General features: G+C 36.0%; 1 protein-coding gene across 5 annotated transcripts in view; it reads left to right on the forward strand.

Moving 5' to 3' along the window:
* Positions 1-12,651, forward strand: part of DOCK4 (dedicator of cytokinesis 4) — a 429,626-nt gene that overhangs the window by 326,384 nt on the left and 90,591 nt on the right. For all 5 annotated transcript variants that reach the window (XM_027075294.2, XM_027075298.2, XM_027075297.2 and 2 more), the window contains one exon: positions 12,230-12,328. In XM_027075294.2, the coding sequence (XP_026931095.1) occupies positions 12,230-12,328 (99 nt within the window). The remainder of the gene's footprint in view (positions 1-12,229; positions 12,329-12,651) is intronic.

The following is a 12,651-nucleotide window of genomic DNA, read 5'->3' on the forward strand; positions in this document are numbered from 1 at the left end:
CTGTACCAATATCCATTCCCACCAACACTACATGAGGGTTCCTTTTCCTCCACCTCCTCTCCAGCACTTGTTGTTTCTTGTCTTTTGGATTTTAGGCATTCAAACAGGTGTGAAGCGATATCTTATTGTGGCTTTGATTTGCATTTTCCTGATGATGAGTGATGTGGAGAATCTTTTCATGAACTCATTGGCCATCTGTATGTCTTCTTGGAAAAATGTTTATTCAGGTTCTCTGCCTGTTTTTAAACCACACTGTTTAGGGGTTTTTTGGTGTTATTTTTATATTTTGGATGTTAATTAAATGCCTTGTTGGGTATATCATTTGCAAATATCTTCCTCCATTCAATATGATGTCTTTTTGTTCTATTGATGGTTTCCTTTGTTTTACAAAAGCATTTTATTTTGATGTAGTCCCAGTAATTTACTTTTTTAAATATATTATTTTTTTAATGATTATTTATTTATTTTTGACAGAGAGACAGCAGGGGAGGGGCAGAGAGAGAAGGAGAGAGAGAGAGAGTCCCAAGGAGGCTCCATGCTGTCAGCCAGCGCAGAACCCAATGCAGGACTCAAATTGATGAACCATGAGGTCATGACATGACCTGAGCTGAAATCAAGAGCCTGATACTTAACCAACTGAACCACCCAGGCACCCCTCCCCCAATAGTTTATTTAGCTTTTTTTCCCCTTACCTTAGGAGATATACCTAGAAAAATGTTGCTGTGGCCAGTGGACACCAAGGCTTCTTACAGGTTAAATGTGCTTGGAGTTCCTAAATAGATTAAATGGATGAATAAAATGACATTGCACAGTAGATGTTGGGGTTAACAACACATCGTAAATGTGCCACAGATCAGATACCAGGGTAAGCTGTTTGCAGTCTGCACCAGATGTGATATATGTAGATACTGACCTGTATTCACAGAAGTGTTCCTGTGTACACTGACTATAAAGACTTAAATAAAGTCTTATTTTTTGAATAATTTCTCTTCTTATTACTAAAATTATTGCACGTATATGTAATTCTTTCAACTTCAAGGTATATTACCATTCACAGGATGGTATGTGTTAGGAATAAATGTTTTAGGAATAAACATTGTAAAGGTATTACTCTAGTAGCTATATTAGAGATAGTGTAGGTAGGATGTAGAAAAACTAAGAGATAAGAAATTAAATGGGTTTCTACTACCTAGATTTGCATTTTTAAGTTGAGATTTAATAGGTTAAAACATTGGACACTGGTTATCAACTGACAGATTCTTATATGTCTATTTATATTTGAAATATAACCTCAAACTTGGGTACATTATCTCTGTAAAATCAAATCAGTCTGAGCAGTAGGAATAAGAACCAGAGATACTTGGGTTCATATCCCAGTTTCATCATTTTCTCACCATGAAACCTGGGATAAATATCTTAACCTTAGCAGATCTTAATGTAAAATAAAATTAATAGTGTTCACCCAACAAGGGTCTAGTAGGGAATGCATTTGATAATGTAATCAAACCTATACATAGTGCCATTCCATAAATGATAGTGTTGTCATAATGTCTTTTTTAAGTTTTATTAAGGTGTAGTTGACATTAAAAAAATGTACATGTTTAAAGTATATAATTTGATAAGTTTTGATATATATTATACTTGTAAACCATTATCACAATCAATATAATTGACATGCCCATCACTCTCAAAAGTTTCCTGGTACCCCTCTTTATTTCCTCCATCTTGCTTCTCCATACTACCTCATCCCCAGGCAACCACTGACCTTTCTGTTACTACAGATAAGTTTGCATTTCTGGAATTTTATGAACGGAATCCTACATTACATAGTCATTGTTGTTTTTGCAGGGGAATGTGGCATTTTGACTTCTTTCCCTCAATATAATTTTTTGAGTTTCACAATATCCTGACTACCATAGCTTTATAATAAGTTTTGAAGTCAACTAGTATAAGTCCTTCAACTTTATTCTTTTTGTAAGGTGTTGTGACTATTTCAAGTTCTTTGCATTTCCATATGAATTTTAAAATCAGCTTGTCACTTTCTAAAGGCCCACTGTGGTATTGATTGGGATTATACTGAATCTTTATATCAATTCGATGAGAATCCATATTTGAACAATATTAAACCTCGCAATCCATGAACATAGTATATCTTTGTATTTATTTAGGTGGTCTTTAATTTTTCTTATCACTATTTTATGATTTTCAGTGTGCAGATCTTACCATATTTTTATCATATATATGACTAAGTACTTCTGTGTTTCAGTGGTATTATAAATTATGTTATGTTAAATTTCAGTTTCTGATGACTCATTTCTCATACATAGAAGTAAAATTGGTTTTGGTAAAATTATGATCCTATATTCTCAGACATTGATTAATTCACTTAAGTAGTTATAGTGGCTTTTATAGATTCAATAGCATTCTCTCTGTCCATTTTTTTATTCCTTTCCACTCTATATGCCTTATTACTCATTCTTGCTTTATAACACTGGCTAGAACCTCTAGTGCAGCGTTGATAGAAGTAGGGAACTGTTTAAGCTTCTGAAAAGTCTTTGTTTTGTCTTTCTTTTTGAAAGATTTTTGGTGAGTAAAAAGTTCTCTATTGATAGTTGTTTTTGTTCTTTCAGTACTCTAAAGGTGTTACTCCATGGTCTTCTAGCTTGTATTATTTCTTTTTTATTTTTTAATTTTATTTTTTAAAATTTACACCAAAATTAGCATATAGTACAACAATTATTTCAGGAGTAGAATCCTTAATGCTCCTTACCCATTTAGCCTTTTCGCCTTCCCACACCCCCTCCAGTGACCCTCTGTTTGTTCTCCATATTTATGAGTCTCTTCTGTTTTGTTCCCCTCCCTGTTTTTATATTATTTTTGTTTCCCTTCCCTTATGTTCATCTGTTTTGTCTCTTAAAGTCCTCATATGAGGGAAATCATATGATTTTTGTCTTTCTCTGACTAATTTCACTTAGCATAATACCCTCCAGTTCCATCCACATAGTTGCAAATGGCAAGATTTCATTCTTTTTGATTGCCAAGTAATACTCCATTGTGTGTGTGTGTGTGTGTGTGTGTGTGTGTGTATACTACATCTTCTTTATCCATTCATCCATCGATGGACATTTGGGCTCTTTCCATACTTTGGCTATTGTTGATAGTGCTATTATAAACATTGGGGTGCATGTGTCCCTTCGAAACAGCACACCTGTATCCCTTAGATAAATACCTAGTAGTACAATTGCTGGGTTGTAGGGTAGTTCTATTTTTAATTTTTTGAGGGACCTCCAGACTGTTTTCTAGAGTACCTGCACCAGTTTGCATTCCCACCAGCAGTGCAAAAGAGACCTCTTTCTCCGCATCCTTGCCAACATCTGTTGTTGCCTGAGTTGTTAATGTTAGCCATTCTGACAGGTGTGAGGTGGTATTTCATTGTGGTTTTGATTTGTATTTCCCTGATGATGAGTGACATTGAGCACTTTTTCATGTGTCGGTTGGCCATCTGGATATCTTCTTTAGAGAAGTGCCTATTCATGTCTTTTGCCCGTTTCCTCACTGGATTATTTGTTTTTTTGGTGTGAGTTTGATCAGTTCTTTATAGATTTTGGATACTAACCTTGTATCTGATATGTTGTTTGCAAATATCTGCTCCCATTCTGTCAGTTGCCTTTTAGTTTTGCTGATTGTTTCCTTCTCTGTGCAGAAGCTTTTTATTTTGATGAGGTCCCAGTAGTTCATTTTTGCTTTTGTTTCCCTTGCCTCCAGAGATGTGTTGAGTAAGAAGTTGCAGCGGCCAAGGTCAAAGGTTTTTGCTTGCTTTCTCCTCGAGGATTTTGATGGCGTCCTGTCTTACATTTAGGTCTTTCATCCATTTTGAGTTTATTTTTATGTATGGTGTAAGAAAGTGGTCCATGTTCATTCTTCTGCATGTTGCTGTCCAGTTTTCCCAGCACCACTTGCTGAAGAGACTGTCTGTTCCATTGGATATTCTTCCCTGCTTTGTCAAAGATTAGTTGGCCATACATTTGTGGGTCCATTTCTGGGTTCTCTATTCTGTTCCATTGATCTGAGTGTCTGTTCTTGTGCCAGTACCATACTGTCTTGATGATTACAGCTTTCTAGTATAGCTTGAAGTCCGGGATTGTTATGCCTCCTGCCTTGGTTTTCTTTTTCAAGATTGCTTTGGCCATTCAGGGTCTTTTCTGTTTCTATACAAATTTTAGGTTATTTTTTCTAGCTCTGTGAAGAATGCTGGTGTTATTTTGATAGAGATTGCATTATATATGTAGATTGCTTTGGGTAGTATCAACATTTTAACAATATTTCTTCTTCCTATCCAGGAGCATGGAATATTTTTCCATTTTTTGGTGTCTTCTTCAATTTCTTTCATAAGCTTTCTATAGCTTTCAGTGTATAGATCTTTCACCTCTTTGGTTAAAATTATTCCTAGGTATTTTATGTTTTTTTGGTGCAATTTTAAATGGGATCGATTCCTTGATTTCTCTTTCTGTTGCTTCATTGTTGGTGTATAGGAATGCAACCAATTTCTGTGCGTTGATTTTATATCCTGCAACTTTGCTGAATTCATGGATCAGATCTAGTAGCAGTTTTTTGGTGGAATCTTTTGGGTTTTCCATATAGAGTATCATGTCATCTGTGAAGAGTGAAAGTTTGACCTCCTCCCGGCCGATTTGGATGCCTTTTATTTCTTTGTGTTGTCCGATTGCAGAGGCTAAGATTTCCAATACTGTGTTGAATAACAGTGGTGAGAGTGGACATCCCTGTCTTGTTCCTGACCTTAGGGGGAAAGCTCTCAGTTTTTCCCCATTGAGGATGTTATTAACTTTGGGTTGTTCGTATATGGCTTTTATGATCTTGAGGTATGATCCTTCTGTCCCTACTTTCTTGAGGGTTTTTTTCAAGAAAGGATGCTGTATTTTGTCAAATGCTTTCTCTGCATCTATTGAGAGGATCATATGGTTCTTGTCCTTTCTTTTATTGATGTGATGAGTCACGTTAGTTGTTTTGTGGATATTTATACCTACATCCCAGGTATAAATCCCATTTGCTCATGGTGAATAATTTTTTTAATGTATTGTTGGATCCAGTTGGCTAATATCTTGTTGAGGATTTTTGCATCCATGTTCATTAGGGAAATTGGTGTTTAGTTCTCCTTTTATTGGGGTCTCTGTCTGGTTTTGCATTCAAGGTAATGTTGGCTTCATAGAATGTGTTTGGAATTTTTCCCTCCATTTCTATTTTTTGGAACAACTTCAATAGAATAGGTGTTAACTCTTCTTTAAATGTTTGGTAGAATTCCCCTGGAAAGCTGTCTGGCCCTGGACTCTTGTTTTTTGGCAGATTTTTGATTACTAATTCGATTTCCTTATTGGTTGTGGGTATGTTCAAATTTTCTATTTCTTCCTGTTTCAGTTTTGGTAGTGTATATGTTTCTAGGAATTTGTCCATTTCTTCCAGATTGCCCATTTTATTGGCATATAATTGCTCATAATATTCTCTTATTATTGTTTTTATTTCTGCTGTGTTGTGATCTCTCCTCTTTCATTCTTGATTTTATTTATTTGGGTCCTTTTTCTTTTTGATCAAACTGGCTAGTGGTTTCTCAATTTTGTTAATTCTTTCAAAGAACCAGTTTCTGGTTTCATTGATCTGTTCTCTGTTTTTTTTTTGGTTTCAATAGCATTAATTTCTGCTCTAATCTTTATTCTTTCCTGTCTTCTGCTGGTTTGGGGTTTTATTTGCTGTTCTTTTTCCAGCTCCTTAAGGCGTAAGGTTAGGTTGTGTATCTGAGATCTTTCTTCCTTCTTTAGAAAGGCCTGGATTGGTATATACTTTCCTCTTATGACTGCCTTTGCTGCATCCCAGAGGTTTTGGGTTGTGGTGTTATCATTTTCATTGGCTTCCATATACTTTTTAACTTCCTCTTTAACTGCTTGGTTAGCCCATTCATTGTTTAGTAGGATGTTCTTCAGTCTCCAAGTATTTGTTACCTTTCCAATTTTTTTCTTGTGGTTGATTTCGGGTTTCATAGCATTGTGGTCTGAATATGCACGGTATGATCTCGATCTTTTTGTACTTACTTAGGGCTGTTTTGTGTCCCAGTATATGGTCTATTCTGGTGAACATTCCATGGGCATGTATATTCTTCTGCTTTAGGATGAAATGTTCTGAATATATCTGTTAAGTCCATCTGGTCCAGTGTGTCATTCAAAGCCATTGTTTCCTTGTTGATTTTTTGATTAGATGATCTGTCCATTGCTGTCAGTGTGGTGTTGAAGTCTCCTACTATTATGGTATTACTATCAATGAGTTTCTTTATGTTTGTGATAAATTGATTTATATATTTGGATGCTCTCACATTTGTTGCATAAATGTTTACAACTGTTATTTCTTCTTGGTGTGTAGACCCCTTGATTATGATATAATGCCCTTCTGCATCTCTTGATACAGTCTTTATTTTAAAGTCTAGTTTGTCTGATATAAGTATGGCTACTCCAGCTTTCTTTTGTTGACCATTAGCATGATAGATGGTTCTCCAATACCTTACTTTGAATCTGAAGGTGTCTTTAGATCTAAAGTGGGTCTCTTGTAAACAGCATATAGACAGATCTTGTTTTCTTATCCGTTCTGTTACCCTGTGTCTTTTGATTGGAGCATTGAGTCCATTGATGTTTACAGTGAGTACTGAAAGATATGAATTTATGTATGTATGTATGTATGTATTTATATATTCATCTTTTCTCCCCTCAGAGAGTGCCCCTTAAAATTTCTTGCAGGGATGGTTTAGTGGTCACAAACTCCTTTAATTTTTGTTTGTCTGGGAAACTTTTTATCTCTCCTTCTGTTTTGAATGACAGCCTTGCTATATAAAGAATTCTTGGCTGCGTATTTTTCTGATTCAGCACATTGAATATATCCTGCCAGTCCTTTCTGGCCTGCCAAGTTTCTGTGGATAGGTCTGGTGCAAACCTGATCTGTCTTCCATTGTAGGTTAAGGACTTTTTTTCCCTTGCTGCTTTCATGATTTTCTCCTTGCCTTAGTATTTTGTGAATTTGACTATATGCCTTGTTGATGGTCGGTTTTTGTTGAATCTAATGGGTTTTTGTTGAATCTCTGTGCTTCCTGGATTTTGATGTCTTTGCCTTTACCCACATTAGGAAAGTTTTCCACTATGATTTGCTCACATAACACTTCTACCCCTATTTCTCTCTCTTCCTTTTCTGGGACCCCTATGATTCTGATGTTGTTCCCTTTTAAAGAGTCACTGATTTCTCTAATTCTTAAATTGTGCTCTTTTGCCTTAATCTCCCTCTTTTTTTGTGCTTCATTATTCTCCATAAGTTTGTCCTCTGTATCACTGATTCTCTGTTCTGCCTCATCCATTCTTGCTGCTGTGGCATCCATTCGTGATTGCAGCTCAGTTATAGCATTTTTTATTTCATCCTGACTAGTTTTTACTTGTTTTATTTCTGCAGAAAGGGATTCTAATCTATTTTCGACTCCAGCTAGTATTCTTATCGTGATTCTAAATTCTGGTTCAGACCTCTTGCTTGTATCTGTGTTGGCTAAATGCCTGGATGGCGTTTCTTCCTGCTCTTTCTTTTTGAGTGAATTCCTTCGTTCATCATTTTGAAGGGAGAAAATGAATGAAGTAGAAAAAATTAAAATTAAAAAAATATTAAAATTAAAAAAATATTAAAATTAAAAAATTAAAAATACACAAAAAATCAAATAAATAATGCTAGATCCTAGGTGTGTTTTGGTCTGGGTGTTGAAAGTGGCTTGATAGATTAGAGAAAAAAGGGGGAGAAAAAAGAAAAAAAAAGAAATCGTTTAAAAATTTGAAAAAATGAATAATACACTGAAGTAAACTAAAATGAAATGATGGAAGTAAGGTAGAATTTGAAAAAAGTTACACAAAAGTACAGAATATAGTAGAAAAAATTAAAAATATTTTTAATAAAAATTTAAAAAATGAATTTTTTCTCTTTCTGTATTCAAGAAAAAGAAAAGAAACAGAAAAGAGAAAAAAGAAAAAGAAAAAAAGGAAAGTGAAAATTTGAAAAAGTGAATACACTGAAGTAGATTAAATAAATGATGGAAGTAAAATAGAATTTGAAAAAAAATACACAAAAGTAAAAAATATAGTAAAAAAATATTTTTAATAACAATTGAAAATAAGAATGAATTTTTTCTCTTTCTGTATTCAAGAAAAAGAAAAGTGAAAAAGAGAAAAAAAGAAAAAAGGAAGAAAGAAAGAAAATTGAATACATGGACCTGCTAACAGATTGAAATACGACTGAAATTACTGTTTTTCCCTAGAAGTCAGACTGTGAAGGGCTTTATTGTACATAAACTAAGCAGGCAGTGAGACTTGTGTTCTTGAAGAGCTAGGTTGGCCCAGTTGTGCAGGACTTAGTGTAACGGCTCCGTTCTTCACTAGATGGCACTGCTAGCCTACTGGGGTGGAGTGTTGTGGCCCTCGTAGGTGTGTATGTGCATGCGTGGGAGTGGTGAAAATGGCATCACCCAGCTACCTAGTCTCTAGTATCAGAACTCTGTTCTCCCCAATCAGCAATCGCCCACCGATCCTTTGTCTTCAGCTTTCGTCCACTCCCCACTTTTACTCTGTCCGTGACCAAGCCCTAGGTAGGACCTCTCTCCTAAGTTTTGTCTCAGATGTGGCTGTTTTCCCTGGCATCTTACTTCTGAGGGACTGTGGCTTTGACCCGTTCCACCCCTCTACAGAGGGTCTTACCGGGCAATGGCCGAATGCCGGCTGCACCCAGGAACATTCATGGGACCATGCTGCTGCCGGTGCCCCGAGACTGCAGCCAGGTGCCAGCTGCCCCAGAAAAAGTTCACGAGACAGTTTAGCAGCAGTGTTTCAAGGATTATGGAAAATCGCAACCCACATCTGGCACCAGGCTTCACCCTTAACGACCTGTTCCAGCACCAGTGAATGTGGCCATTTTCTGGGGTCTGCTGGGACCAGGTGGCCTCAACAGTCTCTACCAAAGTTCCTTCCAGCAGTGGAACTGCTTTTCCCCGTGTGGCCCAAGAACCTCCTGGACCCCGCTCTGCTCCTGGGGGTTTGCCTTTCCCACCAGAGCACTACCAGGTATCGAACTGCAGAGTTGCAGACTCTGCTCTCCCCTTGTTTACAGTCTTAATGGAATTTAAACCCTCTCTTTCTCCTTTCTCCATTTTTAGTTTAGTCCCTGCGGCTGTTTGCAATTTTCGACTTTTTCTCCAGCTGCTTTTGGGGAGGGGTGCTTTTCCCATATTCCCCCCTGTCCCCATCTCCATCCTCTCTCCACCCGCAAAGCAGTTCCCTGCCCTCCGTGGTTTCTCTCTCCCCATGTTCACCTCTCTGCGCCGCGTACTGCTGAGTTCTGTGGTTCAGGTTGTGCAGATTGTTATGTTAATCCTCAGATCAGTTTTCTAGGTGTGCAGGATGGTTTAGTGTTGGTCTGGCTGTAATTCATGGATGCAAGACACACAGAAAACTTCCATGCTGTTCCACCATCTTGGTTCCCTCCTAGCTTGTATTATTTCTAAAGAGATTTATCTCATCCCTATCTTTGTTTCTCTATATATAACGTGTCTTTTTTTCACTGACTGTTGTTAAGATTTTCTCTTTATCCCTGGCTATCAGCAGTTTTATTGTAATTTACTTTTGTGTATTTTCTTTCATGTTTCTTGTGAATAGGAACTGTTGACCTTTTTTGATACATAGGTTTATAGTTTTCATAGAATCTGAAAATTTTCACCTTTATTCTTCAATTACTTTTTCTACTCCCTCCTCTTTGAGATCTGTAATTACATATATATTATGCTACTGGAAGTTGTCCTATAGTTCACAGATGCTTTTTCTTTTTTGTTGTTGTGGGGTTTTTTTAAATTTTTTTTTAAATGTTTTTATTTATATTGAAGGGGTGGGGGAGGAGCAGAGAGGGAGACACAGAATCCAATGCAGGCTCCAGGCTCTGAACTGTCAGCACAGAGCCCGACGCGGGGCTCAAACTCACGAACTGTGAGATCATGACCTGAGCCGAGGTCAGACGCTTAACCAACTGAGCCACCCAGGCACCCCTGTTGTAGTTTTACTTTTGGAGAATTTCTAATTCAAGTTCAGTAATCTTACCCTCTGCAAATGTCTAATCTGCCAGTGGTCCTATTAAGTAAATTTTCATGTCACACATTATAGTCTTCATCTCTAGAAGTTCAATTTGAATCTATTTGATATCTTTCATGTCTGAAATTAACATGTTCAAACTTTAGTTTCCTGAATATATAGAATATAGTAACAATAACTATTTTAATGCCCTTTACTGTTAATTCTGTTATTTATGTTTTACCTGGATCTGTTTTTATTGATTTTTTTTCTCCTCATTTGCATCATTATTTTCCTGCTATTTATTTATATGCTTGGTAATTTTTCTTGAATGCCAGAGATTGTGAATTTTATGCTTTTGAAAAGTGGATTTTTTTTTAATTCCTAAAAATAGCTTTGAATGTTTCTTTAGCATGAGGTTAAATTTCTTAGGAACTGTTTGATTATTTAACACCTTGCTTATGAACTTCTTTAGGTAGGATCAGAGCAGCATTTATTCTAGGAGTAATTTTTCCCTGCCACTGAGAAAAGATCATTTTTAGTATTCTAATTGATTCCCTAATAATGGCAAGGTTTTTCCAGTCTTGCTGATGAGAAAAGGCACTATTCCCAGCCCTTTATAAGCACCAGGTACTGTTCTCTCAGTCCTTTGGGATATTTTCCTAGCTTTGGGTTGTTTCCTCACACACATGCACTAAAATATTAATCATTGTGCCCCTGAATTTTCTATTTCTTGTGTTAAGTACCAAGAATGTCTTTGTTCATTAACAAAGTATTATATTGTGCTTAGAAGATAGATTTCTGCTAGCCCTTACTAGTTAGTTTCTTAAATATTTGCCCTAATAAGCATGCAGGAATAATTATCTGTCATACTTGTGTGTGTCAATTATTTATTCTCATGCAAAAAACCAGCCTGCATCTTTGGCCACCCTGTGCTGTCATTAAGTAGCATCTTCAGGCCTCCCATGGCAGCTGGTAGGGATATGTTTGACTGTCCTGACCTAGCTGCCTCTGTTGGAAAATCCCAATTTCTTAGAGGTTTTAGTTTCTAATTTTATATGTGAGCCTATAGTCTCTTTCCATGTAAATACACACACACACACACACACACACACACACCAATTCCCAATTAAGGTACATTTTTATAAACTTAGAGTCATTACTGATTGCCACTCCTGTTGTGTTCATTGTGTTTTAAATGTTATTGTTCTCATTAAAAGTAGATCATTTTTTGCTGAGCAAAAAAGGTTGCATCAAAGCACAGATACTTTAAATCAGATTTACTTTGGGAAATGCAAGTGATAGCAATTTTATAGGTCTTCAAACCTATGGATGCTACTTTTTTTCATTATTAATTTTTAAAAATTGACTTTTTAGGAGCCAATCACATAGCACCCAAGCAGCAAAGAGTTACAAACTATTTTTATTTTTTATTTTTTTAATGACAGACTATTTTTAAAAGGAGTTTGGAACCAACATTGTAATGTATGGCTTTTTTATACCCTGAAAATCAGCAGACCAGCACTCAGATGAGTTGGAAGAGATTATGTGAATTCAAAAATGAGCATGAAGTTACTGGAAGAGCTTTGGAGTCAGAAAGATGTAGAGATAACTCTAGCTCTTTCACTTTTTAGTGATGTGACTTTGGACAAATCTTTTAGCCCACTGAACCTACAATTTATCTTCTTTGAATAAATATTATACCCCCTCATAGCATTGATAATGAGGTTCAAATGACAATGAATGAAGGTATAGTAAATTCTCAGTAAATGGCCTTGCCTTTTTTAAGTGTGTGAGGTTGGTTTCCTAGTGAAAAGCTTCCACCCAAGTTAAAAAAAAAAAATCTACTCCCAATTTGAAAATGCATGTATACCAAGTAAAGGGTATTCATCAGAGGGAGAAATTTTGACCATAATACTATGGTTAGTTTAGATTAAAAAGACTTCACAGAGTGACTTTAGATCCTCATAGATTTTTTTAAAAAAAACACTTAAAAAGTGTTCTATTTGAGGGCAGTTCAAGGTAAGTTACTGATGTTCATTTTTGCTCTCATTAAAAACTATGTTGTTTTTTTTTTTTCTTTACATTAGGGTGAGTTTGTTGCTTGTCTCCTGTCCCTATTACGACAAATGACAGATAGACATTATCAACAACTTCTTGATAGTTTCAATACAAAGGAAGAGTTAAGGGTAAGTGACATTTTTTTTTTAAAATTTCCTATATCATTTTAGCTTTCCTCGTTCAGATTCATCATTGTTCAAATAGTTCCTTGACAGTTGTTTTACCTGTTTTTGTTAAATCTATGCTATTTTTTCTCACCTTCATCCATATGTCTGACTATCTTGGCTCTTTAAGATTTTCAACTACTCAAGCAAAGCAAATTAACTTTTATTTTATACAAGGACATAGGCTTTGAAATACCTGTCAGCAAAATCCAGTAAACTAGAAACACAATCACAGACCTAATGAGACAAAAGCAAATAGAGTAACTTTAGTTAGGTAGACTTAGGAA

The sequence above is a fragment of the Acinonyx jubatus genome, chromosome A2 (assembly GCF_027475565.1).
Source record: "Acinonyx jubatus isolate Ajub_Pintada_27869175 chromosome A2, VMU_Ajub_asm_v1.0, whole genome shotgun sequence".
NCBI lineage: Eukaryota > Metazoa > Chordata > Mammalia > Carnivora > Felidae > Acinonyx > Acinonyx jubatus.